At 47.4% G+C, this 24,337-nt stretch overlaps 1 protein-coding gene across 6 annotated transcripts in view; it reads right to left on the bottom strand.

Moving 5' to 3' along the window:
* Nucleotides 1–8,178: 8,178 nt before the first annotated feature.
* Nucleotides 8,179–24,337, bottom strand: part of SERTAD2 (SERTA domain containing 2) — a 109,177-nt gene continuing 93,018 nt past the window's right edge. For 5 of the 6 annotated variants that reach the window (XM_081588320.1, XM_081588324.1, XM_081588321.1 and 2 more), the window contains one exon: nt 8,179–13,492. In XM_081588320.1, the coding sequence (XP_081444446.1) occupies nt 12,541–13,492 (952 nt within the window). In that variant the 3' untranslated portion in view covers nt 8,179–12,540. Of the gene's footprint in view, nt 13,493–20,410; nt 21,034–24,337 lie in introns of all 6 variants that reach the window. The other variant, XM_081588322.1, reaches the window with a different exon arrangement.

The raw sequence follows: 24,337 nt of genomic DNA, 5'->3' as shown, positions 1-24,337 counted from the left end.
TCCTCAGGTCAGTTCTCTCAGGGTCACTTGAGATGCTGTCTCCTGGGCTTGAAGTCCTAAATATTCCTACTGAATAAAACACAACTCTCAACTTTTAGGTTGTGACCTATATTTTAAGTCAACACAGGGGAAACTTGATAGAGCAGGATAAGAGACTATAAGGGAACTTGACTTTCTTGTTTATTTTCCCATAAACCTAAAAATGCTCTGAAAAAAAAAAAGCCTATTAATTTAAAAATGTTTAAAAATAATTTTAAAGAGATTTCTGCTCCCTTTAGGTGATGGGGGCAGGGAGGTGCAGACTAGGAGCACACAACTCCACCAATTGGAAATGGCAAGTACCTCTCACCTGGCAGTGAGACCAACACGCACCTCATTATCTCAATCAATTATCTGGCTTTAGACGATGCCCCTGGGGGCTCCTCCCTACATACTGGAGCTAGCATGCCCTCACCTTCCCTCTTCTCACCCCTCCCAGATCACAGTATTGGGGAGCGAGGAGTGTGGATGGTTCACATCCCCAGGGCCTGGGTGTGGCCCCCAGCCCGAGCACACAGGGTGTGGCAGCTGACCTCTTCTCCAAGTCCCACAGGTCACCCCAGGTTTGGTTCTGAGAGAGGAAGGGGTGAGGCATTCAGGTCACCGGCCCAGGGGACAGCAAGTGGAGCCCTAAAAGAGCAGCAGGCAGAAGCCCACCCTCTGATGAGAAGCAGGTGGTCATGGCAGCACCTGCCTTGCTGAGCTGTTAGTGAGACAGTGGGTGGGAAACAGCCCTGGGCAGACACAGGAAGAAGTCAGGAATATTGACCATGCCTGATGGGTTTCTCAGTCCACCCCAGCTTCCTCCTGGGGAACAAGGCTGTGGGCTGCAGAAGGGCAGGTGCCAGTTCACTTCGCTCAGTCCTCGAGCCCCGACATCCAGAAGAATCTCGTCTGTCTATTCCTTCAGCAAGTAGCTACCCAGGAGGGTCAGTCCCTGTATCAGGCACTGGGGATATGGCCTCAAAAACACACAAATTCCAGCCCAGATACCAGCACCCAATCAGCACAGGGAGGCACACTCTAAGGAAGCAGTGCATGCTGTAGGAGCAGAAGGCCAATGGGAGCACAGTGGACAGAGAGAGGGGAGATGTAAGGTTGGAGAAGTAGCAGGGGCTGCAAAAGTCACGATAAGAACTTTGGATTTTATTCCAAGAAAGTCGACGGAGTGCAAGAGTAATATAATCGCACACTTGGCTACTCGATGTGTGGTCCATGAACCAGCATCTCCTGGAAGCTTGTTAGGAATGCAGGCACCATCTGCTGTAATGGGGATACTGAGGGGCTAGCGGACAAAGGTGAATTGAATGAAAGCCCAAGGGCTCCCTAACCTGCAGTTGCCCCAGCCTTGTCTTCCTGCAGCCTCCACCATCAGACAAGCTTGTAGATCACTTCCAGGTGGAAAGGGCTCTCTCCTCTGTTTGCTATGACCCACAAGGAGCAATATCAGTGAGCAAGAGCTCTTCTGGCCTCCAAAGGCTCTCTTGCCCATCCGATTCTTCCCTGTAGCCAAACTGAGGGGTCTGGTGGGCTGGGGATGCAGACTGCTAGGATTTAGGGGACAGATCATGTCCCTCTGAGCCAGCCCCAAGACAGCTAGAGATCATGGACAAGCTTTTGCATGGCGCTGTCTCCACTGTGAGCCACAGCGTGGCCCAGGCCCCCGGCAGCAGTGTGACGTGTCCGTGTCTTGCTGAACAGAGGCCTGTAGGCACACACAGACCCCAAATATTAATACCAACTGTGCTGCCTTGGACGACTTGCTTAACCTTCCTGGGCCTCAGTTTCCCTGCCCAAGTTTGTGAGTGGGTGGCCAAGAGAAGACCTAGTCCAGTGTCCAGCAGAGAGAAGGTGTTTTACAGAAGAAAGCAACCCCACCTCCGTCTCCCTATGGGCACAGATTTTCTCCCTACCTGTTAGCCCCTACGCAGGGTCCCAAGCAGCCCCTGCCCACACTGCACAGTTGGTTTGAGGGCCCCTTAGAAAAATGACCCGAGCCTCTTCCACTGCCGACTCCCTGCTGGCACAACCCCCGACCCCTTCCTCACAGCCTCCCTCTGCCGGCCCCTGCACCCTACCAGCTCAGCCAGCCCAGGGAGCCCTTCCTCTCTGCCTCGAGACTCCCTCCAAACCCACAGCCCAGCTGGACTCAGGCCAGTCAGAGCTGCTCAGGCCAACCTGGAAAACTTCTTATCCCCACTGACCCGCAGCTGGGAGTTTGGATGGCCCCAGATGGTGAAGCCAGGTACTCAGGGCCCTGTGCTCAGACACTCTGGGGGCCCTTGCCTTGTGACTCAGAGGTCCTGGACTTCAAGAAACCCAAGCCCTGAAGCCTCCCATCCCACCAGGCTTGCCTCAAAGCCCAGAGCTGGAGCCCAGCTCCCTGGACCTAGGAGGAGGGGGAAGGCTCTAGGACAGAAAGGCGGTGTCCTCAGCAGAGTTTGCAGCAGCAAAGATGGCTTCCAAGTAGTAAAGTAGGAGACAGACAGAGGCAGGGAGAGACCAAAAGGAGGAGAAGGCCAGCAGGGAGAGGCCTCAGGTCAGAGCCAGAGGAGTGTGGGAGGGAGTCAGGGGAGTGCCGGGAGGTAGAGAGGGGCCAGCGCAGGGGCAGGACGGCTGCAGAAGGTTGACACCCACAAGGCCTGGGAACAGCAGTTGGGTTTGGAGTGAGTAGAAAGACTCAGCATTTGTCCAGTTTGGAGTGAGTAGGAAGACTCAGCATTTGTCCCAAGGCTGGTTGACTTTCCAAGTGCTGGTCTTTTTAGGCTGAGTGTTTGGGCTGGCTCCAGGAGTCACAGCTAGGTAAGCCTCACAGTTGAGAACTGAGGAAGGGCATTGGTGCCCCCTTAGCTAAGCCCCTTCTACTCCCCTCAACCTTGGGAGAGTGTGTGCCAGTGGGGGTGAGGGAGAGAGACTCTCAGGGACAGAAAGGACTGAATGGAAGCTCCTAATGGCCGCAGCTCTTAGTGAGTCTGTTACAAAGTTCCAAGAGATTTGTGACTCCAAGCTCCAAAGCAGGCTGTTGACCTTCTTTTCCATAATCAACTTTCAGGCCAGTTTCTTTAAACTCTGAAGCACCAGAAGGTAATAAAGCTAGGAGTTCAGAGCCTGGGCCTGTACCCCTGCCCCTCTGTGTACCTCAGTTTTCCCAAGCAAGTTCAGCCTCCCTCCATTGCCACCCGCTCCTGATTTGTCCTGAGAATCAAACAGCACAAATGTATGTGAAATGCTTCCTACACCACTAAACTACACACACACACACACATCCAGGATGACTGTCACCATCCCTGGAACCTCTCCAGGCCCAAGGAGGCAGCATTCCCCATGAGCGCGTGGGTTGGACTGACTTCGAACAACACCATTTCCAAAGCACTTGGCCACCTGGCACCATTTTCAGCACTCAGCTGGGAGATAAGTGACCATAAATCCTTTTGTAGAGGCAACCTGACTCGGCAACGCTGACATACAGAAACAGTGACACGCACTTCTTCCGGTGATGACATCTCGAGGAGACAAGTGTGAAGAAGTCTGTTGGATTTGTTTGTGCTCTGGCTTCTCCAGGCAGGCAGGCCAAGCCCCGAGAAGACATCTCCCCAGCTTGGCCCACCCCTCCCCCTTACCGACTCGAGCCTTTCCTGGGACCTGGGCTCCTGCAGCCATTTCTTGTCACTGCTGAACAATAGGCCTTGCTAGCAGCTGGCAGCTTGGCTCCCCTGCCCAGGGAGGGAAGAGGGTGGGAAGGAGGCAGCAGGCCGGCTGTGGGGCTGGAGCAGCCAGCCTGCTACAAGGGGGTTCCCAGCTCCAGGGATGGCGCCAATGTGAGTGCCTCCTGGGTCATGGTCGTGCACACCCAGCAGCTGGAAAGGCTGGTGCTGGGGGATGGAGAGCAGCAGCTCTCCTCCCACCTGAGTGGTTTTGTAAACTCCCGAGGCCTGGGGCTCTGTGCCCAGAGATGCTGGCGGAGGCCCCCATGATTCCAGCTTGCAGCCTGGAAGAAGCACAGCCCAAAGCATGTGGCATGAACGTAGTCCTGCCTCCTTCCTTGGCCACTGAGCCAGCCGAGTCCCTGGGAGGGGAAGCAGCCAATCCAAGGTCACACGGTGTCTTCAGTCCTGTTAAAGCAGTCTCAACTCCTGGTTCACTTCTGGCCCCACTGGGACACCTTCCTATCTTGTCCCTCAGGGTAGTGCCTCGGTGTACCGGGAGGGAGCCATACCCCTGTGGAGAAGAGGTGGGGTGAGGCGGCTTGTCCAAAGGTCAGGCAAGTGACAGAGGAGAAGTTCTGATTGGGCCACCATCTCCTGACTCCCTCACTTTGCTCAGCCTCCAGGCAGTACCTGTCTAGCTGAGATGACACCAGCATTGACGATGGGTGATAGGAGAGTGTGCTGAAGGGGTTTTAAGGGTCAGAGAGGCCCAGCCTGCAATCCCGGCTCTGCCTTGTGCCAGCTGTGTGACCTTCGGAAGGTTGCTTAGCCTCTCTGAGTCCGGACTCCCTCCTCTATAAAGCGGAGGTGGTCAGATAAACCTGAAAGGGCTCGGGCAGAGTCCACCAGATCGTACACATGGCACCTAGTGGTGTCTGGCTTGTGTGAGTGCTCAGCAAGTGGTGATCCCGAGCCTCCCAATTCAACTAAGATTCCTTTCCGAAAGGAGCAAATGTACATTAAAAGCAAAGACAGAAGAGACAATAGGGACTCTGGGACCCCATATTGTCATACAAGCTTGGAGCACAGTGTCCTCAGTAAATACACAACTGAATGCCATGATGACAAGCATGGTGTTAGGGAAATGGTGGTGCCCGCATAAATCGTGCTTTCAGCGTTAAGAGGCCCCAGGTTTGCTTAATGGCCTGACCTAAAACCCTACACCAAGTGGAGGCCTGGATTTTAGCCTTGTCACCGCCATGTTTGCTACAGCTAACATTTGAGGATTTCTTTTTTTTTTTTTAATGCCCTAGACCTGTTGTAAGTGCTTTACATGTGATCTCTATCATTTCATGAGATAAGCTCAATTATGACCCTCATTTACAGATGAGAAAGCTGAGGTGTAGGCAGGTTGGAAAACTTGTCCAAGGTTTCATATAAGCCATTAATGATGGAGGCGGGATTCAAACTCAGGCGGTCTGATTGCAAAGCCATGAACCCCCACGCTACGTTCTCTTGACATAAACAAGAATCACTTCCCCTCTCTGGGTTTCAGCTTTCACATCTGTAAAATGGGGCCCTTTGGCCAGAAGGTCTACATCTAAGCCTCCCCAGGTGTTAAGCCCTCAGAAGATGTCCATTTTTGTGTGACTTTTCTGACTCCCCTGCCCTCTCTAACCCTCAAACCCCCACCTCCAGCACTGACTCCGTTGCCCCCACACCTGTACTGTGCCAATTTCCAGACCCCTTTCTAGACATCTCTGTCTAAGACCCTGAGTGAAGCGGCTATGGCCTGGCCTCAACTATGGTCAGATTCTGTCCTAAGCACTGTGTGGTTTGCAAAGATCAAGGCTTGGTAAACTGTTTCTGTTAAAGGCCAAAGAGCAAATATTTCAGACTTTGAGGGCCATACGGTCTCTGTGACCATTGCACTCAGACAGCAGTCAGACAATACACATGAACAAATGTGGCCATGTTCCAACAAAACTCACACCAACAGGCAGGGGGCAGGATTTGGCTCAAGGGCTGAAGTTTGCTGACCTCTGTCAGAGATGAACATCAACAGGGTGACTGTTCTCCCAAACAGCAGGAGATATCACAGGAAACACAGTTGCACAGTTGTACAGGTAGCAGGGGTTATCAGAAACTAGCCTGAGACACAGTTGATCTCACTAAGTGTCTTTGCAAGGGCAGAGTCCTCCAGAAAAGGAAGAGGCTTCATGTGCAGGCACTTAAGCTTGGCCTGGGGGTGATGGATGAAACTTCTACAGCAGGTCTGGGGGTACAAGCAAGAGTATGCATGCCACATGCTGGCAACAGGGGCCACCAGAGGGCCAGATGGGAGTGGGTCTGGGACCCAGACAAGGAAGATCAGGCTCTGTGCCTCTCTCTTCTGGAGAGAAGAATCAACTACAGTGTTTGTTTTTTTTAATATTTATTTAGTTATTTGGCTGCGCTAGGTCTTCGATGTGGCATGTAGAATCTTTAGTTGTGGCACATGGGATCTAGTTCCCTGACCAGGCATCTAACCCAGGCTCCCTGCTTTGGGAGCGTGGAGTCTTAGCCATGGGACCACCAGGGCAGTCCCTGTTTGTTTTTTTAATTCAACAAATGTTCTGAGTGCCTATACTCTGCTCTAGGTGTGGGTGAAGGCACAAGAGGATAGACAACATCCACAGCTTGCATTTCTCTTGCCCTGTCAACATCTTCCAACAGACTTAGGAGCCACGACTATCTCCTCCTCAGGAGCACAGAAATTGAACGAGTCACCTAAGTCCCATCTCTAATTAGTAGCAGATGCTCATGTTCCAGACACAAACCTCTACTGAGCAGCAGCCTCTTATTTCTAGTGACCTAATGAGCATCTCCACCAGGCCATCTGAAGAGAGCTAAGCCTGTTCTCCCCACCGTGAGTCTGCTAGGGCTGCAGTAACACAGAGTGGCTTAAATGACAGAAATCATCCTGGAGGCTAGGAAGTCAGAGACTGAGGTGTCAGCAGGGTCAGTCCCTTCTGAGAGCCCTGAGGAAGATATCTGTTCATGCCACGCCTGCCCCCTCCAGCTGCTGGTGGTTTGCTGGTAATCTTTGGTGTTCCTTGGTGTGTTGACATGTTACCCCAATCTCCGCCTTCATCTCCACAGGGTGTTCTCTGTGCTTGTGTCAAAATCTCCCCTTTTAAAAATAAGGACACTAGTCATTAGGATTAGGACCCACCCAACTTGACTCATAAATTTTAACATTAAAATAGTAAAATTATTTCCAAATTAAGGTCACTTTCTGAGGTCTTGAGGGTCAGAATTTTTAACACATCTGTTTTGGAGGACACAATTCGACCTACACCACCTCTCAAATGCTCCCCGCTTGCCACCATATTCCATGGCTGATTGACCAGAACCCTCATTTTCCAGCCCCATTCCCTCACCAGCTGGCAAGAGTGGCCCAAAACTACCCAGAGCAGATGAGGCTGGGATCCCATGACTCCCTCCAAGATGGCCCAGCTGCCAAGGAGATGGCACTGGGTCTCCCCCATGACCCTATGGAGGACTGGGAGGGGGCCAGAGGGGAGATGGACTAAATGGGGGGTGATGCTGCCAGAGGATGTGCAACAAATTTGTGAACCATTTGTGCTTTGGAACGCCAGACCTGGCAACAAGGGTGTTAGAGAAACGATCCAATGGCGGTGAAGAGCAGCTAGGAAGCAGGTGCAATAATTGGAGGTGAGGGGGGAAGGTGGCTTGAGCTGGAGAAGCAGAAGCTGTAGTAGGTTCAGAAAGGAAGTTGCTGGAATACACCTGGGAGAAGCGTGATGAGGCCAAGCAGAGGCCCAAAGACGAAGGACCAGCCCTGTTGGGGAAATGAGGCTGTTTTAGATGCACTGAGTATGAGATGGCAACGCTTGGCTGAAATCCAGAGCTTGGGAGAGAGGTGAAAAAGTGTTAGTCACTCAGTCCTGTCTAATTTTTTTGCGATCCCATGGACTATAGCCCATCAGGCTCCCCTGTTCACAGAATTCTCCAGGCAAGAATACAGGAATGGATAGCCATTCCCTTTTTCAGGGACTTCCCCGACCAAGGGATCGAACTCAGGTCTCCTGCATTGCAGGCATATTTTTTTTTTTTACTTCTGAGCCACCAGGGAAGCTGAGAGAGAGGCAGGAGCTGGAAATAAGTTTTCAGAGTCCTGGATGGATTAGGAACCCTTGGTAAAACAAGCAGAATAGAGGCTCAGCAAAGAGCTGGTCACCAACTGAACCCTGGGAAAAACCCAATGTTTAGAAAGAGTTGGAGAAGGTTTGAGAAGCACCCAAGAGGCAGGGGGAGAACCAACAGAGAAAAGTGCTTCTGAGATGGAGATGGAGGGAGAGGGTGATAGTACCAACTTCAGTGGAAGCAGTGGGGGGTGGGGGTGGGGGCACTGTTCCCTGACACGGGCAGACGGTGACATATGAGCTGGTTGTACTCCAGGCAGAAGGAAATTGCAAACACATCTCTCTCATCTTTTAACTGTTTATTGTATAATATAAAACTACAAAAGTAAGACTGCTCATTTCCATGTACATTTAATCTGTCCAATTGTTCAGATTACAGCCCAAACCTACATGTGAATACAACCATCTGGGTTCTGATGTAATGTCTGTAATATTGCATAGAAAAGGCACAGCTCTCAGGTCTGTGGGGAAAGGTTACACCTCCTTTTTGACAAAAGCCCTCCTCAAAAACCATGCACCAAACATGTTGCTATGTACATCGTTTCCAAATCTTAGTTGTACGGACCACACTTCTCTTCCAAATTTGTTATCCCCAAAAGACATCCACAATTTTTATTGGCTTTGTTTGCAATAGTACTTGATCCTGGTTAATTTTCAAGAACCATTTAGACTCATTCTCAGAAGCCCTGAAAACAATTGTACATAAGCAGGACGCACACACCTCACTGCCACTGGCAGTTACAGGAAGTTAACCATTTACAGCCAGAAAAGGTTAAATATGCTCTTTTCAATTCTTTTCAGAAAGTGTATAAAGGTCCAATTTGTAACAGCAAGATTTTGAAATTAAGACAATTTATATAGAGAATAACAATCGCTGCACAAAGTAGAGTCTCTCTCTCTGGTTGGTTTTTTTTTTTTAACATCTGTTATCTGAGAAGGCTGCCCTGCAGATTCATAATTCATTATTTACCACCAAGGGTGGTTAATACATTTAAGCTTTAAAAATGATCCGTAAGTTGACACTTTGGCTCTTTGGAGTTTATTTATTTAAGAAATTTTCCTTGATTGATCTCAGGGCAGTTCGGACACTCTGAGGGGCTATGGCAATAAACAGCACAATTGAGAAAGACACTCCTCTGGTGGAGGTGGCTTGGCTAGTTCTCACCCTTTGGTGTGAACGAGGGTGTCAGTGGTGTGGTTGCCCCTTCTGTCATAGAGAGAAAGTGCGACTAAAAAAAGTTTAAAAATATCAAACCTTTGATGCTTGATTTTCTTAAAAATTTGGAGGTATTAAAACATTCCTCATCCATACCTTTTGCATATTTCAAATAGACCCATATTTTAGAGGAGAGAGTAAAAATGAATGTGGACTGTGCATACGATGAGAAGACCCAGGGGTCTGGCTCAGACCCCCTTCTAGAACAGATTGACATTCCTACAGGAGAATACATTCCTACTTACATTCTGCACATGTTACCATCCAGATGTTGTTAGAGCTCCACAGTGAAATAAATATATTTACACAGAAAAAAAAAAAGGAATAAATAACTTATGAAAAAAATCACTTCAAATTCAAAGCTCTTATTATTCTGCTCTCATCTTGTCACTTCATTGCACATCACTGTCAATAATTGTCCTCTCCCAGCCCCACCCAGCATGTCGCTCTCGTAAAGGCACCTCACACTGCCTGCCTGACTCTGAAACCCACATGGTGTCCTTCAGGAGGGGGAAGGCACTGCCGCCGGGTGGCATGTGGATGCACGTCCCACACTCGAACTGGGGCTCGGAGATCACACACAGGCTCACGTTCTTCCCTGTTGAGACATCGCTTTGTCAAAATAAGACACAAAGATAACTGGAACACTTGGTGGTTTTGTTCTTTCGAAAAAGGGCCACTAACTTCCCATGTTCTTCCTCATTAGATCTTGAATACCAAGAATTCACGGCAAGGGTGTCCAGAGTTAAAAAGCACTTGCGTGCTGCTGTTGGAGGTTTTTGTTTTGATCCTGAAGCCCAGCCTTACCAATGCGGGAGAGTGGGAGAACCACGTGTGGGCAACATTCTGCAGTGCTTATTTGAACTGCTGCCCAACATATGGGACTTGTTTAAACACATGATTTGCTAATCCAACCAAAGTACAGTTGTTCTAAGTTACTATCAATCAGTTTTTAACAATGGCAAATCAGCCGCCTTACCCTGTTATTGTCCAGGATAATCAACACTATTGTGCATGGACACATATGTGTATGTGTGCAGTATGTGGAGGGTTTGCCGGGTCCTCCAGCTAGCAGAAGCATGGCATCTGGGCGGTCTTGTTCTCTACAGGAAAAGGAAGCCCTTCAAATGGACAGGCACAGTGACACTGGAAGCATCTACAAAAACCCTCACCTTAACTATATGGTCCCTGGTCCTATTATAGGGAATGACACATCTGTAGTACTAAGAGGTGTCTGGTGGAGGGTGCTTACAGGAGAACAGTGCAATTTGATCGGTTTCTCGCTGCTTGAATGAGCTGATAATTAGCCTTTAAAAACACATTTAGGTGGGTGGTGGGGGCTGGGGTTGGGGGGGAGTAAATCAGAATGCAGAAAGATTTAATCATATCATACACGAATCTTTTGCTTAGATGAGCAGTTCCTTCATCACAAATGTATTTGCTTTGCCATGTGCATTATAAAAATAAAACTATCTATGGCTTGTTTAAAGTGCCATTTTATAAAGCTGTCTTTTTTTAATTGGCCAGAAAGACTCAATTTTATCCATGGCAAGAAGTGAGCAGAATTGGTGACTGAATATTGACAAATGACCAACAACAAAGACAACGACAACAACACAAATCCCATAATTTAAAAATTCTTAAATAAATATAAAAGTTATTCCTAAAGAAGCCATCTGCGTTTCAACAATATAGGTTATAACCAGCTAAAGTACCATTGGAAGAAAAGAAAAAACTGAAACAGAAAGGCCATAAACAATTTCGGCAACAAGCATGATACATTGCAAACATTTTAAAATTAAAAGTACATCGCTAGGAATAAAAGCTAGTTCTCCTGGCAGAGAGAGGATGGAAAGTGGGGTGGGGGGTGGGGACATGCATAGAAAGTCCTGTCTGTGTATTTGGGTAAAACAGCCTTGTAAAGTGAAGTTAAAGCAGTTGATTTGAGAAAGCAACCAGATCAGAGGCCGTGATGTAATGGGGCCAACTCCAGGTTCAAGAGCCATGGGTGTCACATGAGTGCATCCCAGGCTGGGCCGAGGAGAGTCAGGCTCACTGTGGTGATCATGAAGATGCCATTTTCAGCACTTAGCAACAGAGGAGTGAAAGCTCTAGGGAAGGGAAGCCAGAAAAGACAACTGAGCAACATGATGGATGCCTTCCGGGGGAAGAGTTCCTTCTTGGTGAGCCCTACACATTGCAATAGGGTTTAGTTCCATGAAGAGGTTGGTTGCTTTTCATAAAATTCTGTTCACGTGTAAAATTTCAGGTCTTCATAAAAATTATGCCAAAAAGGGAAAGATCTGGGGTTTTGTTTTAAAAAAAAAATAAAAACAATGAAAAGCCCAGACTTGGCATAAATAGAGTAGTTGGTAGCCTTCCCCTTCAGAGAGCGAGCGAAAGAGAACCATCATGTAAACCCGGAGCTCCAAGGCTGCCTCCCGCCAACTGCTTAATGCAAGCTGGATGAGCACATGTGGCTCTGGCTTTGGAAGTCACAGTGCTGGCGGGTGTTCATGCCAGGGGGTCAGTGCTCATGAAATTTGGGTGTGATATCTCCTGGCCCTTTTTAAAGCGCTGTGTGTGTGTGTGTGTGTGTGTGTATGTGTGTGTGTGTGTGTATGTGTGTATGTGTGTGTGTGTGTGTGTGTGTGTATGTGTGTGTGCGTGCGCGCGCACGCGCATCTGGGGACATCAATTGCGGATTGATTTGATCCAATTTTCTCTTTGCACCAAACACATATAAAACATTACAACTCTATAAAAGTACAAGTGCAACTTGTACATCTGAAGTTTGCAGGAACTATGTGAGCAAATCCTATCAAAATAGCTATCTCATATGTATAAACAGCATTTGTTTTTAGAAAAACAATATCATAAACTGCAGAATCTGTACAAAAATATAAAATAAATTTGGGCAGCAGTTTCTAAACAGCCATGTAAATGCAACACTTACGAGGAGTAGTTAATGCCTCTAAAAAGGCTGAATTGCCAAGTCAACCTATACAGGGCGAAAATGCCAGAAAAGGTACTGAGATTATCTAAATAATATATATATATATTCTTTTTTTTTTACCTCTTGCAATAAAACTTATAGAAAAAATAGACAAATATGCACATGCAATTTACAGCTTTCCCAACTTATTCCTTGTGCTTCACTTGAACTGTTTTTGTCATTCAACACAGCCACATCGTCTTCAAATGTATTCTTTCTTATTCCCGGGTAGTAGGTCTCTGAGGAACCACTCAAAAAAAGCGTATTAAAAGTGGTCATACTTGGATGAAGGCACTCCAACTCTGCTCAAAGCAAAAACTAGTGTGATCCTTTTGTAGAATGTTCTTCTCAGAAAAAGGCAAGCAAGGGTGCATGCACAGTGTGGAGAGCTGTCGGGGTGCGGGGGGTGGGCAGCAGGTGCGGGGGCCCTGGGGCTCAGGACCCGACCAGCACCTCCATGATGTGGTCCAGCTCGGTGAGGTCCATCTTGAAAGGCTGGCTCGGGGCGACGGGCTGGCTGCTGTAGGGGGCCAGCGTCTTGAGGAGATCGTCTGCCGACACGGGGGACATCTTGGAGGCGGTCCCCGACGCGGACGTGCAGGGGTCGAAGTCGTACATGGACGTGTCAATGTCGGCGAACAGGATGTCGTCCAGGGTCAAGTCTGTGAGGAAGCCCGTGGACGCGGTGATCTCAAAGTTGCCAGGCAGGGAGTCCATCAGTTTCGGGTCCTCGGGCCGGCCGCCGTCCTGCAGGCCCTCGGGTCTCTGAGGCGCGCCGGGCCCGCCGGAGGAGGAGTCCCCTTTCAGGCCGTCGGCCTCCGCGGCCTCAGTGGAGGTAGATGTGGGACAGAGCTCCTCGATCTCGTCCAGGGCGGAGGAGAAGCTGTCCTTTTCCGGCGGGAGGAGGGCGGGAGGCGCGAGTCTGGCGGGGGCGGCCGGCGAGGAAGTGCAAAACGTGTCCGGGTCGTCGTCCTCGAGCAGCGAGGCGGGGGTGAGGCAGGCCTCCAGGGCCGTGGCGCCGCCCAGCTCGCAGGGCGCGGGAGCGGGCTGGCTGAAGGCGGGCGGCGCCTCCCGGGAGCTGGAGCCCAGCGGGTCGGCGGCCGCGGCGGGCGGCGAGGAGGCGGGGAACGCGGGCCGCAGGCTGCCCTCCTGCTTCAGCTCCTCCTGGATGCGCCGCAACATGTTGTTGATGAGCACGGTCTTTTGTAGGCTGGGCTCGGTGAGGGGCCTGTGGTTGTAGAGCTTCATAAGGGAAATGTTGAAGATAGTCTGGCGCTGTAAGGTGTAAGACACCTTGGACGGACCGTCTGACGGGGACACGATTTTGCCTTCCAGCCCATCTTCATGCTCGTCAAACTTCCGTTTTCCTCCTTTCCCCAACATATATCTGCCCAGGAGAAAGGAAGGAGATGGAATCAACCCCACAGAAACGAATTCCTCTCCGCCCCCCTCCCGTTTTCAAAAAAGATGCCCATTTCAGAGGTCAGGACTCAGGACATGAGTTCCCAGCCCAGGGCTGGTTACAACAGAGGAATTCATTGGGAAATCTACATTTGTGGGGCGGTGGAGCAATTTTTATCACTGGGTAGTCTGTTGAATGTATTTCTTGAGAAATGTGTACGACACAGACAAGTTAAACATTACCATGGAAACCGTGATTTTGACTTCTCGCTTGTGTGCCTGTGCCTACCTACCCTGTTACCAAGCAGGTTCAACTTCCCTCCCTCCAACAGATCTATTTTTAAAACCCAAAAAAACACTGACAATGCTATGACCTAAACAGGTAAAGGTGTCATAGGTTACAGCTTGAACACACCTGGAATGATGAAAAGAACACAGTTGGAAAAAGGGGAACATGTACAGTTTTGGTAGAATTGCATGTGCTTTCAAAACACTGCTTTCTTCCCCATCACACGCAGAGCCTTTCTTACTGTTTGGTGACATATGGTGAAGGGCTTAGGCTGTATTAAATGACCACAGTGATAGAGCTGCCATCGCTTTTCTGTCAAGAATCAAGTGGAGGATTTCCCAACCCAGGTTTTTCCGTGGCTCAGTTTCATCATAGGCTGTCATACCTGAGTGCAACTGGACTAATTTAAAAGAAATTTGCTGTGATTCCAAGTATTGCTGTTTGGGTACTGGATTCATTTCTTAAAATACCTACTGTGATTCCTGCAGCGATTTCAAAGAGACAACGACCTCCTATCTCAGACCCTGAGCACTGGGGAATGGATTTTAACTGCTGCCCACCTTGCCTGACATGGCAGCCTCCTCATGTGCTCTCTCCTGATTGAAGACACCACCAAATGCCTGCGCTTTCTGGAGAGCGGCTAGCTCTTCCTCTCAGAACTTCAGCATCTAAACCAAGCAATCACAAGTCCACCGGTCTGGGTCTCACAGACCCCACTTTATAACCATTTAACCAAGAAAGCTGTCCTTGTGTCATTTTTCAGACACAGAGACGTGCTTCTAATCAAGCTAGGCCCGTGGCTTGCTCCCTTCCCTCTCTACAATGCTTACCCAGAGGAGCGTGTTAATGCTCTTCTCAAGGCCACTCACTCTTTTTGATGATGTCACATACAAGAAAGTGCTTTGCAGTTACCCAGAATTTTTTTTCTAAAGGTGACTTGCCTTTTACTGAATGACCTCCTTCAATCCTTTAACTCATCCCGCATTTACGCTGTCTTGGGCACTCTGCCAGAAAGTGGGTTGTCCCGCACAGGAATAAAGCCTGGTCTTCAAAGGGCTGAACAACTTCTCCTACACCTCATTATCATTTTAAAGTAGGAGTCTCATCCTAAAGGGATAAGGCCAACCATAATAAAACTTCCTTCTACGGCTTTGTGGAAAAAGGCTAGACATGCAGGTGGACACAGAGCCTGGCATACAAGTCCCATTCCGGGTGGCTGCCTTCATGTGCCTCCGTCTCCAGCAAAGGACGAAGACAACTGCAATCCATCAAGTCAGAATCAGCCTGAGAATTTGTTAACGCTCATAAAGAATGTGGAGTTACTTATAGGAAACACTTCCCCCCAACTTGGTAAACATTAAGAAAATGGCTGTCAATCACTAGGACCAAAGACCAGTCCCATAATTAACTGTTCTCTGAGGCAAAGAAGGTATGATAGTAACAAAGGGCTTATCTAATGCTTCACATGACAGCAACATTTCCTACTGCTCAGTGCTGTCTCATTTGTACACACACTTTGCATAGAACATTTCCTATCTAAAGTATCTGTGCCCATTTAAACCTGAGTGTGAATCAGAGAGGAGGTGACTTCATTTCATGATACAAAACACTTTCTACTTTATCCATCAGAAGTACTCCCGGACAACTGTATTCTGAAACAGACAACTGTATTCAAGTATGTACCATTTGTATTTGCTTACAATTTAAGCATTTAATGCCACATCCAGAAAAACTCCACTTTTACCAAAGGAAAAAAAAAAGTGAAAGTGAAGGTTGCTCAGTCGTGTCCGACTCTTTGTGACCCCATGGACTATATAGTCTATGGAATTCTCCAGGCCAGAATACTAGAGTGGGTAGCCTTTCCCTTCTCCAGGGGATCTTCCCAACCCAGGGATCGAATCCAGGTCTCCTGCTTTGCAGGCAGATTCTTTACCAGTTGAGTCACAAGGGAAGCCCAAGAATACTGGAGTGGGCAGCCTATCCCTTTCCAGCGGATCTTCCTGACCCAGGAATTAAACTGGGGTCTCCTGCATTGCAGATGGATTCTTTACCAATTGAGCTATCAGAGAAGCCCCACTTTTACCAAAGAGCTCACCAAATGCATTTAGCTATCATATAAGGCAGTTATATAACCTATGTTATACACTATAATTTGAATGTACCCAATACACCCAAATGTGTGAGAGTACACAAGTGTGCATGTGCGCGCACACATACACACTCTTTTTCTCTCTCTCTTAAAACAGTGTTTCTCAAAGTGTGATCCATAGATGGAACCAGTCTGTAAACTGTTACTAGTTCACAATGAGGTAAGCAGAGATTTTGTATTGCTTAGAAATTTTTATGGCAGATTTACAGAGTAATTATATTTTGTAAATAAAACTTTTTCAAATGAGGCTTCTATTTTTACATCCTTGTAACTCATTTCATTTTTCCTGTATTCTTTTTGTCAGGTTTTACTGAAGTATTAGTCCATAATGGAGGAAAAACATAAACAAGATGGTCTTTCATCACAGAAAGTTTGAGAAGCACTGTCCCAAAATGTAAACCAAACATATGCCTCAAAATAAGTATGTAAGCTCATGGCTACTTTAAATGTTTACTGGCTCTCTGAAGAAGTAACACTCAGGAAAGACAATGCAGACGTTTCCTTTCTTTTAGTCATTCACACAGAACTGTCTTTTAAAGACTTGTTACCAGGAAAAAAACAACAGGACTTTTTCAATAACTCACATTTCTCTAGAAATAATCACCAAGCACACAGAACTTAACTATTTAAAAAGCACGTGGTACTACAGGCATGGTTAGCCAATTCTCATGGCTGAAGGAGATCTATGGAGATACTTTTTGGAGAGATTTCAATTTGAGAAGCACCTGATTTCCAATTAGAATGATCTAGCTGGTCATTATCGACTCAATGGACATGAGTTTGAGCAAACTCCGGGAGATAGTGAAGGACAGGGAAGCCTGGTGTGCTGCAGTCCATGGGGTCGAAAAGAATCGGACATGATTTAGCAACTAAACAACAACAACAAAGCTGGTCACAGCTCTATGATATGATATGGAGCCGAATGATTTAGAGAAAGCCTGATAAGATATCTGTAATGCTGTCTGGAAGGGGAAGGAGGAGGACCCGGGTAAGCCAAATCTGTGAGCAGGAACAGACAGATGAATTGAATCTTGGATGCTTCTCAAATGTATAAATAAGGACCCATGATAGAATATCTCTCAAAGCAGGTTTGCCTTCATTTTTCTATTTTGTTTTATGAGGCAAACTGCTCTACACACCCAGTAAGATTGCAAAATGCACACAATCCTGATTTGTAATCTGAACTCTATCTACATTTTTACAAAAAGGAGTGAAAAATGACATGGTAAAATCTAACCCACATTCTTACGTAGAACATTAACATTAAAAAATTTTTTTAATTTAAAATTTGTAAAAAAAAAAAAGTTTTCCCAAAGTTTGCTTAACATGCTGTTGAGAGTTCTGTCTGCCCACGTTCAGAAGAGGCCTCCAACTCCTGGAAGTGGGAGGGAGGTGAGAAGGACCCTCACTCGGAGCTGTGTGAACATGGAGCAGGCACGATTCAAAGACAAGACAAGCCTCTCAAAAACACGAGGGCCAGGCTGCCCAAAGCTTTTTCCTCAGGCACTCTAAGACAACAGCAGTAGCTCTTCAGGCCACTGGAGAGGCACGTGACCTTTTAAAAGGCCCCACTTGGCTGCAGAGTGAAGATGGAGCAGTAGGTGGAGGTCATTAAGGGCTTCAAGGTAACAGGGGTGGGGTGGGGTGGGGGTGGTGGTGGCAGGAGGTGTGTGCTCTTCCTGCATGAGAGGCCCCTTGGCAGTGGAACTGGACACCGATGGTAGATGGTAGCCCGTAGTTCCCTGAGAGGAGGAGCTTGTGACAAGTTGGTTTCCAGGCTACCCCGAGGCTCAGCACCTCACTTTGCCTCCTCCCTCAACTTGTGAAGACCCAGGCCCAAAGCCCATGTCTTCTATCCAGTCTTTCAGTCGAAGGCCCAAAGGGGACCCGGAACTTCAGGGCTGGTTAGAGACCCTGACATGGACGAGTGAGGTGGGTGCTCCCTCCCTTTCCTGCCCACCTAGAGGGGTCTAAAACTAACCACAATCACTCTTTTTATTGAATATTCACTGGCTCTTAATACACAGTTCAAGATAAAATACCTTCCCTCCCCAATAAACTTGTTAGAAACAAACCCCTAACATTCTGATTTGCTTAACATAAATCTTGGCAAGTATTAACTGCAGCAATCTAAGTTTTGAAGAGAACAAAAATTCATGGGGAGCAATACAAATGAACACTTCTCTGCGAGAGTTTTCCAGGAAGTTTAATAGTGAATAAAACTCTCCAGATACCAAACCTGGCTTTCAGTGGAGCCACTTTCACTAGGAACTACCCTGCCCTCAAATGCTACAAATCTGCCCGAGCAGATGGTCAACAGTAACATGTCACTAGGCGATTCCTCAGAAGAGAAAGAACCAGAGAAGCAGGAAAAGATATTACTCACTTGGGGGTTTGCAATTCCAGATTCTAATGACTCCCACAGTCAGGAGTCAGAGATCAGTACAGATTGGGTGCCAGGGGGGTGGGGGTGGGGGGAGACTTCCGGAGATAGGATTTGAGGTTTATATTTAAGGCAGGATTGCCCCTCAGTGTAGTGTCCCACCCCAGACGGTAAGCTCTCTGAGGGTTTTAGGCTGTTGTGTTCATCTCTGTATCCTCGGGGTAGGGCAGTCCGTGACACACAGAAGATGCTGCAGAAATAGGGGCTGGGTGAATAGTAAATGGAAAGAATGAGAAAAGACACTGAGGGACAGCCAGAGAAGGACTGTAAAACAAAAACAGAGATGTGTGTCTTTGGCTCTGAGTGTAAACTTGGCGTGAAGGGAGGGTATGACCAAGGGGAAGGGTGAATGAACCTCAGAGGGCACAGATGTACAGGGCAGGTGTTGGGTAAGGAGATCTGTCGGGACCCGAGGCACTGAGGGTGGGCAAGGACCCCGCATTCAGAAAGCTGTGCGTGCCTCTCTCATTCTTCAGTTCTCAAACTTGGGTGAGCATCAGATTCACAGAGGGGGCTCGGTAACAGAGTGCTCCCCCCCTCCGCCCCCCACTATCCTAGATTCTCATTCATTTGGTCTGGTGTGAGGGACCAAGACCTATATTTTCAGCAAGTTTCCAGGTGATGCTGGTCTAGGGACCTCATTTTGACAACCACGACTTTCTTTTTTCTCCATCCAGCTATTTCATATTTAAGCCTGAGAATACCTTTACTCAATTAAATCTGAGTCTAAACTGCTTCCCTATTTGTGCCTAAGCAGGTAAGGAAACAAAGAATGAGTAGCTTTGCAATGGCAACTGACATCAAAAAAGAAAGACTACATGCAGAAGTAAGATGTCCTAAGCTCAGTTTTAATGATAAAACTCACTTTCTCAGACATGCGATACCACCAGCTCACCGGGGCCTAGGTTTTTCTTGCTGTGATCACAGAGTGAATGGTACTGAGGCCTTGTGCCCAGTGTCCAAAGAGAAACTGAAATAGTACCCATGTGTTAAAAGGAGCATTTCACAGCTTTTATATTTTTAAAGCATTACAGGAAAAAGACGCAAACATTAAAAAAAAACAGAAAAAATAAGCAATCCAAAAAGTTCTCTTAAACTCAGTGTTTTTCAGTTATTTTAAAGCTAGGCCTTGGAAAAACTGTTTAAAACACTGTCCTTTAATATTATTTGAACTGTCAAAATAAATGTTACGATTTTCTTTTTCCCCTCCTTTTTTTGGTTATTTTAATAATACAAACACTTGTGTCGAGGGCTGACTTTCAATAGCTCGCAGCGAGAGAGCTGCTTTGCTCCATACAAAACCCCAGCCCAAAAGGCTGTCTACGAATGGCTGAGCACCAGGTTCCCCACTAATTATGATTTTAAAATTAATATTAAATCCGCTTTTGCAAACCACCACTTCTGTCATCCCCCACTAACAACAAGAAAACCCACTGCTTTCACCTGCAGCCCGCTGTGGCCACTAGTGCTTCACAGAGGCCCAGAGCCTGGGGGCCGCTGACTTGATAGGTGCATGGAGGGGCTGTGTGTGACCCCTGAGGGCAGCATCACCGCTGGGGCTTATGAGAGGCCCAAACTGGGAGCCTGCCTCGGCCCACCATGGGGGCTGGCTTTCTGACTCAGTGGGGGTCAAAAAAAGATGCAAAGACTTTAACTCAGTTTATCCCCCCAAACAGTTATCGCCCCAAACAGAAGGAAAACCCTCCAGAAGGAAAATCCTACTCAGTATCCAAGGGAATTAATGCTGCAAAAGGTGTTTTAAAAGAAGGTCAGGACTGATAGCTTAGTTCCAATTTCTGAAGGGAGGAAATCACTGGGGAAGGTAAGACTGACCATATGATCAAAGAGGCAGCCAAGAGGGGCGGCAAGCGGCCAGCACACCAGGGCAGACGTGGAAATGGCTCCCAGCTCCGCACCACCCGATGCTCACACACGCTCGTTTGTCCAACACACAGAGGCGGGGCACACGAGGGAATCCTGAAAGTTATTACTTTAAAACACCTCAAGGCTGGATGGTCTGTACCTTGTGTACATTTTCAAGAGCTTGTTCCAATTTCCTTTTGGGTCAGTAAGTGACAAGTAGAAATCCAGGGTTTTCCTTTCTCAGGAGTGTAGCGGGCTTCACGATTAAGTGACGTGTTGTCTCAACAGTCAGTTAACAGGGCAGAACTCAGCCCTGGTGTCCGCCGTCAGGGAAGGGTAGTTCCTAGTGGGGCCCTGGGCTCCCTGGGAGCGGGTCTCGCTCTATGTCCCCATCAGGGTGAAGATGCTGGCGTCTGCTGTTCGATGAGTCACTGGCCTGCACACTTAGGACCTGTGCACGTTTCTGTATGCCCGTGTCACTAGTTAACAGCTCTCAAGTGAAAGGCTCCTAATAAGAGTCCTGGGTCTCCTCAACCACACCGTCCTGAGTGACCACTGGTGTGACTATTGGCTGCTGAAGGGTCCAGAAGTGCCCATGCTGACACTAAAAATCATAAAAACAGGGCATTCACAGCAATGCTAATGACTCAGAATGATGACTTTTCCTCACAGAGCTACCCAGTTTGAAGAAAAAAGAAGCTATGACGTGTGACGAATGTCTTCAAGCAGGCTAGCAGAGGCTATTTCCTCACTCAGACATCCTGAGCCGCCAAACCCAAAGTCCTGAAAGTGGAAACACACGCATGCTTTCAGTTTCTTTCAGGGGTAGTAGAAGAAGAAAGAAGTTGCCCCTGGCAAAACTACTGAGTCGGTGACAGTCTCTCCAGAGCAGGAGAGAGGCTGGCTACAAATGCTGGTGAGACAACTTCTGAAACACAGAATATTCTCATCTCTCCTCTTCTCCTCCCTGATGCCTACCTTAGGGTGTGCTTTGGGTCCTGCTCTTGAGGTGGTCTAAGTGGAGAGCCCCTGCTCCTGACCAGGACGCCTGCCACCAGCCTCTGACGAACTCTGGGAACAGCTCTTTTGTCAGCTGGTCACACAGCACCTCCCGGGCAGGAAGGAAAAGCCCCATCCTTGTTCCACTGGGGAAGCCAGGTTCCCTTAGACAACTTTCTACACTGTTAAAGTATTACACCTTAATAAACATCCAACACTCAGGAATCTGAATAATGGCTATGCTTTTGACACCCTTCCTCCCCCAGGTAACAGCAGAAGCCATGGGGTGGGGGTGGGGGGATACGACATAGACAGGACACCCTGAAGGGACATGCCAGGAGGTGGTGCTGCTGGCAGATCTGGGAGTGAGCTGACAGAAAGTGGGGTGCTCCCAAAGCCAGTGGCATGGGACAACCCGAGGGATAGGGTGGGGAGGGAAGTGGGGGGGATTTAGGATGGGGGGGACACATGTATAACCGTGGTTGATTCATGTTGCTGTATGGCAAAAACCATCACAATATTGTAATTATCCTCCAATTACAATAATTTAAAAAAGAAAGCGGAGTGCCTCCAAGGATCTGCCAGCGGGGGTGTTCCATGCACTGTGACCCGTGCAGTTCCCCCAGTACCTGGTGGTGAGCCTCTGGGAGGCCGTGCGGGGGTCAGCACTCCCCCAGGCTGCCTGCAGACCCCGAAGCGACTGCTTCTGGCCTCCGGGAATGGCAGAAACACGGGCAAAATTTCAACAGGGAGAAAGCCTCTGCGTGTTTACTCCCAGAAGACAAGGGAGGGTGAGTAACTGAACCCCTAAAGCTGCCCCTATCGGGGAAGCTTTTTTTTTTTTTTTTAAGCCCAAGCTCATCCAGGATGAGGTCCCTGCAGTAACATCCATGCTAATTGCTAAGTAAGACAAAGCCTTCCCTAGCAAATCAGCAATGTAATTATGAAGCCAGTCACTAGATCAAGCCAGTTAGGCGCGCTCGGCGCTGCTCCGAGGCTGTAACCCGACACCACTGTTTGCGGAGGCGCCTCCCCGGGGTCTCCCGGCGGCGCGCTCTGCCGCGGGTAGCGCGCGGCCGCGCATCCGCGATCAAACTCCAGTCGGACGGGTCCCGCGGCGAACAATCCCCGGGCTTTCTCGACAGCGTTTTAAAGCCTGGAGACAAACCGAAATTCGGCCAGAAGTCAACCTCGAAGTCAATTAAAACAACAGCTTTTACTGCTTGGGGATGTCTTCCTCAAGTCTGCATAGGACACCGTAAGAAACTCTTGCCTTCCCTCCTAGGACTTCTATGAAGTCCTTCCCTCCATCTACTTCTATGAAATTGCAGACGGTTTCTGACTGGTTTGTCAAACATAACCTTTCCTTTTGGAAAAACAAAAGGACATTTTTCAAATGTTGATAGCTAACTTCATTTAGTAAACAAATACTGAGCAATAATATTTCAAGTGGCTATTTCTTAGGAATAAATTATGGCCTTGTTAACAAACATCTGGAAAGAAACAGGTTTTTTAGAATGTAACTGTTAAGTACTAGAAAATATTTCTGATATCCTGTCTTACTGGTTCCTCAGCCAGCTGGGAATTTTAGGTTTTAGACCTAACTCTTAGGAAGCTAGGGACATCAGTCACCTTACAAAGATACTGAGGATGTTTACAATTCTCTTAGTTTACGTAACAATTTTGACTAAAGCAATGCACACCTAAAGTAAAAGACTGAGCCGAATTATACAGTTTCTAAATTTAACGTGAGCAACAACAACAAAAATGATGCCATGCCTGGAATATGCTTTAAAATACTCTAGAAAAAAAAGACCGTGACGATGAAACAAGAATGACAAAATATTGATGACTGTTGAAGCCCGATGATGCAGATGATGCGCACAAGGGGATACACTGTACTCTCTTTACTTTTGAGTGTGTTTGGAATTTTCCATAAAAAAAGGGTAAAACATGTACACACACATCAGTACATATTTTTAAAATTCTACAAATTAAAAAAATCAAACACAATAAACTATTTATACCCTCAGTGAGAACTATTATATTAACTTGATAGGCTATTTTACACAGAAGAAAGCTATAAATGCTCTTTGTAAACAAGCATGCCCACTACAAGTTGGAGCTACTCTTGAACTTTGAAAGAGTATCACATCTAACCACAAGGGGGCGCAGGAGAGCAACAGGCACGCCTTCATTCTGATTATTCCACCGCAATTTCTATCTACAGATCTCTCCAAGTATCCACATTTCCAAGACTGTTCCCAAATTCAGGTCTCCATAGGACACTGCTCGGCAAGGCAAGAGACCTGCCAAGACCACACTATATTATGCTATGGTTCAAAATCTGGAAATATTGTATAAAGAAAAGGTTGTTGTCAGTATATAAGTAACACTGATGTTTCAAAACCCATGACTAAAATCCCTGGAGGATTCCTGAAGCAAGGACACACACAACAAACATACAACCCGAGTCATAAGATGTGGACTGGGTGAAGCCAGTAGTTCAGAATTTCCAGTGGGGGTCCTAAAGTGATCTCCAACCACACAATGAGTCTCAAGGTTAGCAGTAGGAATTTTACTAGGATAGAAAAGCCTTCAACAATCCAATTGCTTTGCAATAACAGGAAATTGCCTCCACACTGAACAGAAATGGCTTCTGGCAGTTTTTTGGGAAAACTTCATAAAGAATATTGGGGAGGAGCCGTTAAATCGTAAAACACTGGTAACCTCAGAGAGGTCATGAAGCAAGTTGATTGTGTAACTTGCTGGAATTCTTCCTATGCAAATTACAAATTACACCACCGTTTGAGGTGTTGAAGTTCTATGATGTTGTATGTTCTTAAGAGACAAACTATTATCACCAATCTTTCCATAGGAAACTTGGTAAATATGCACCGTTATAATATTATTTTTATAAATAATATGTAACTGTAGACATTAAAATTATGATGCTACTCCACACTAATTTGTTGTCAGGAACTCAGCTTTAGCATGCTGAATCTAAAGCCTCATTATCATTAAGGGAAGGAATTCTTAGATTTGAATTTCTTTCCCTTAAGATTATATGCCAGTAAAGGCCAACCAG

This window comes from Giraffa tippelskirchi, chromosome 4 (genome assembly GCF_054371585.1).
Source record: "Giraffa tippelskirchi isolate mGirTip1 chromosome 4, T2T-mGirTip1v1.2.pri, whole genome shotgun sequence".
NCBI lineage: Eukaryota > Metazoa > Chordata > Mammalia > Artiodactyla > Giraffidae > Giraffa > Giraffa tippelskirchi.
The sequence above is the reverse complement of the archived record's forward strand: the minus strand, read 5'-3'. Positions and strand labels throughout refer to the sequence as shown.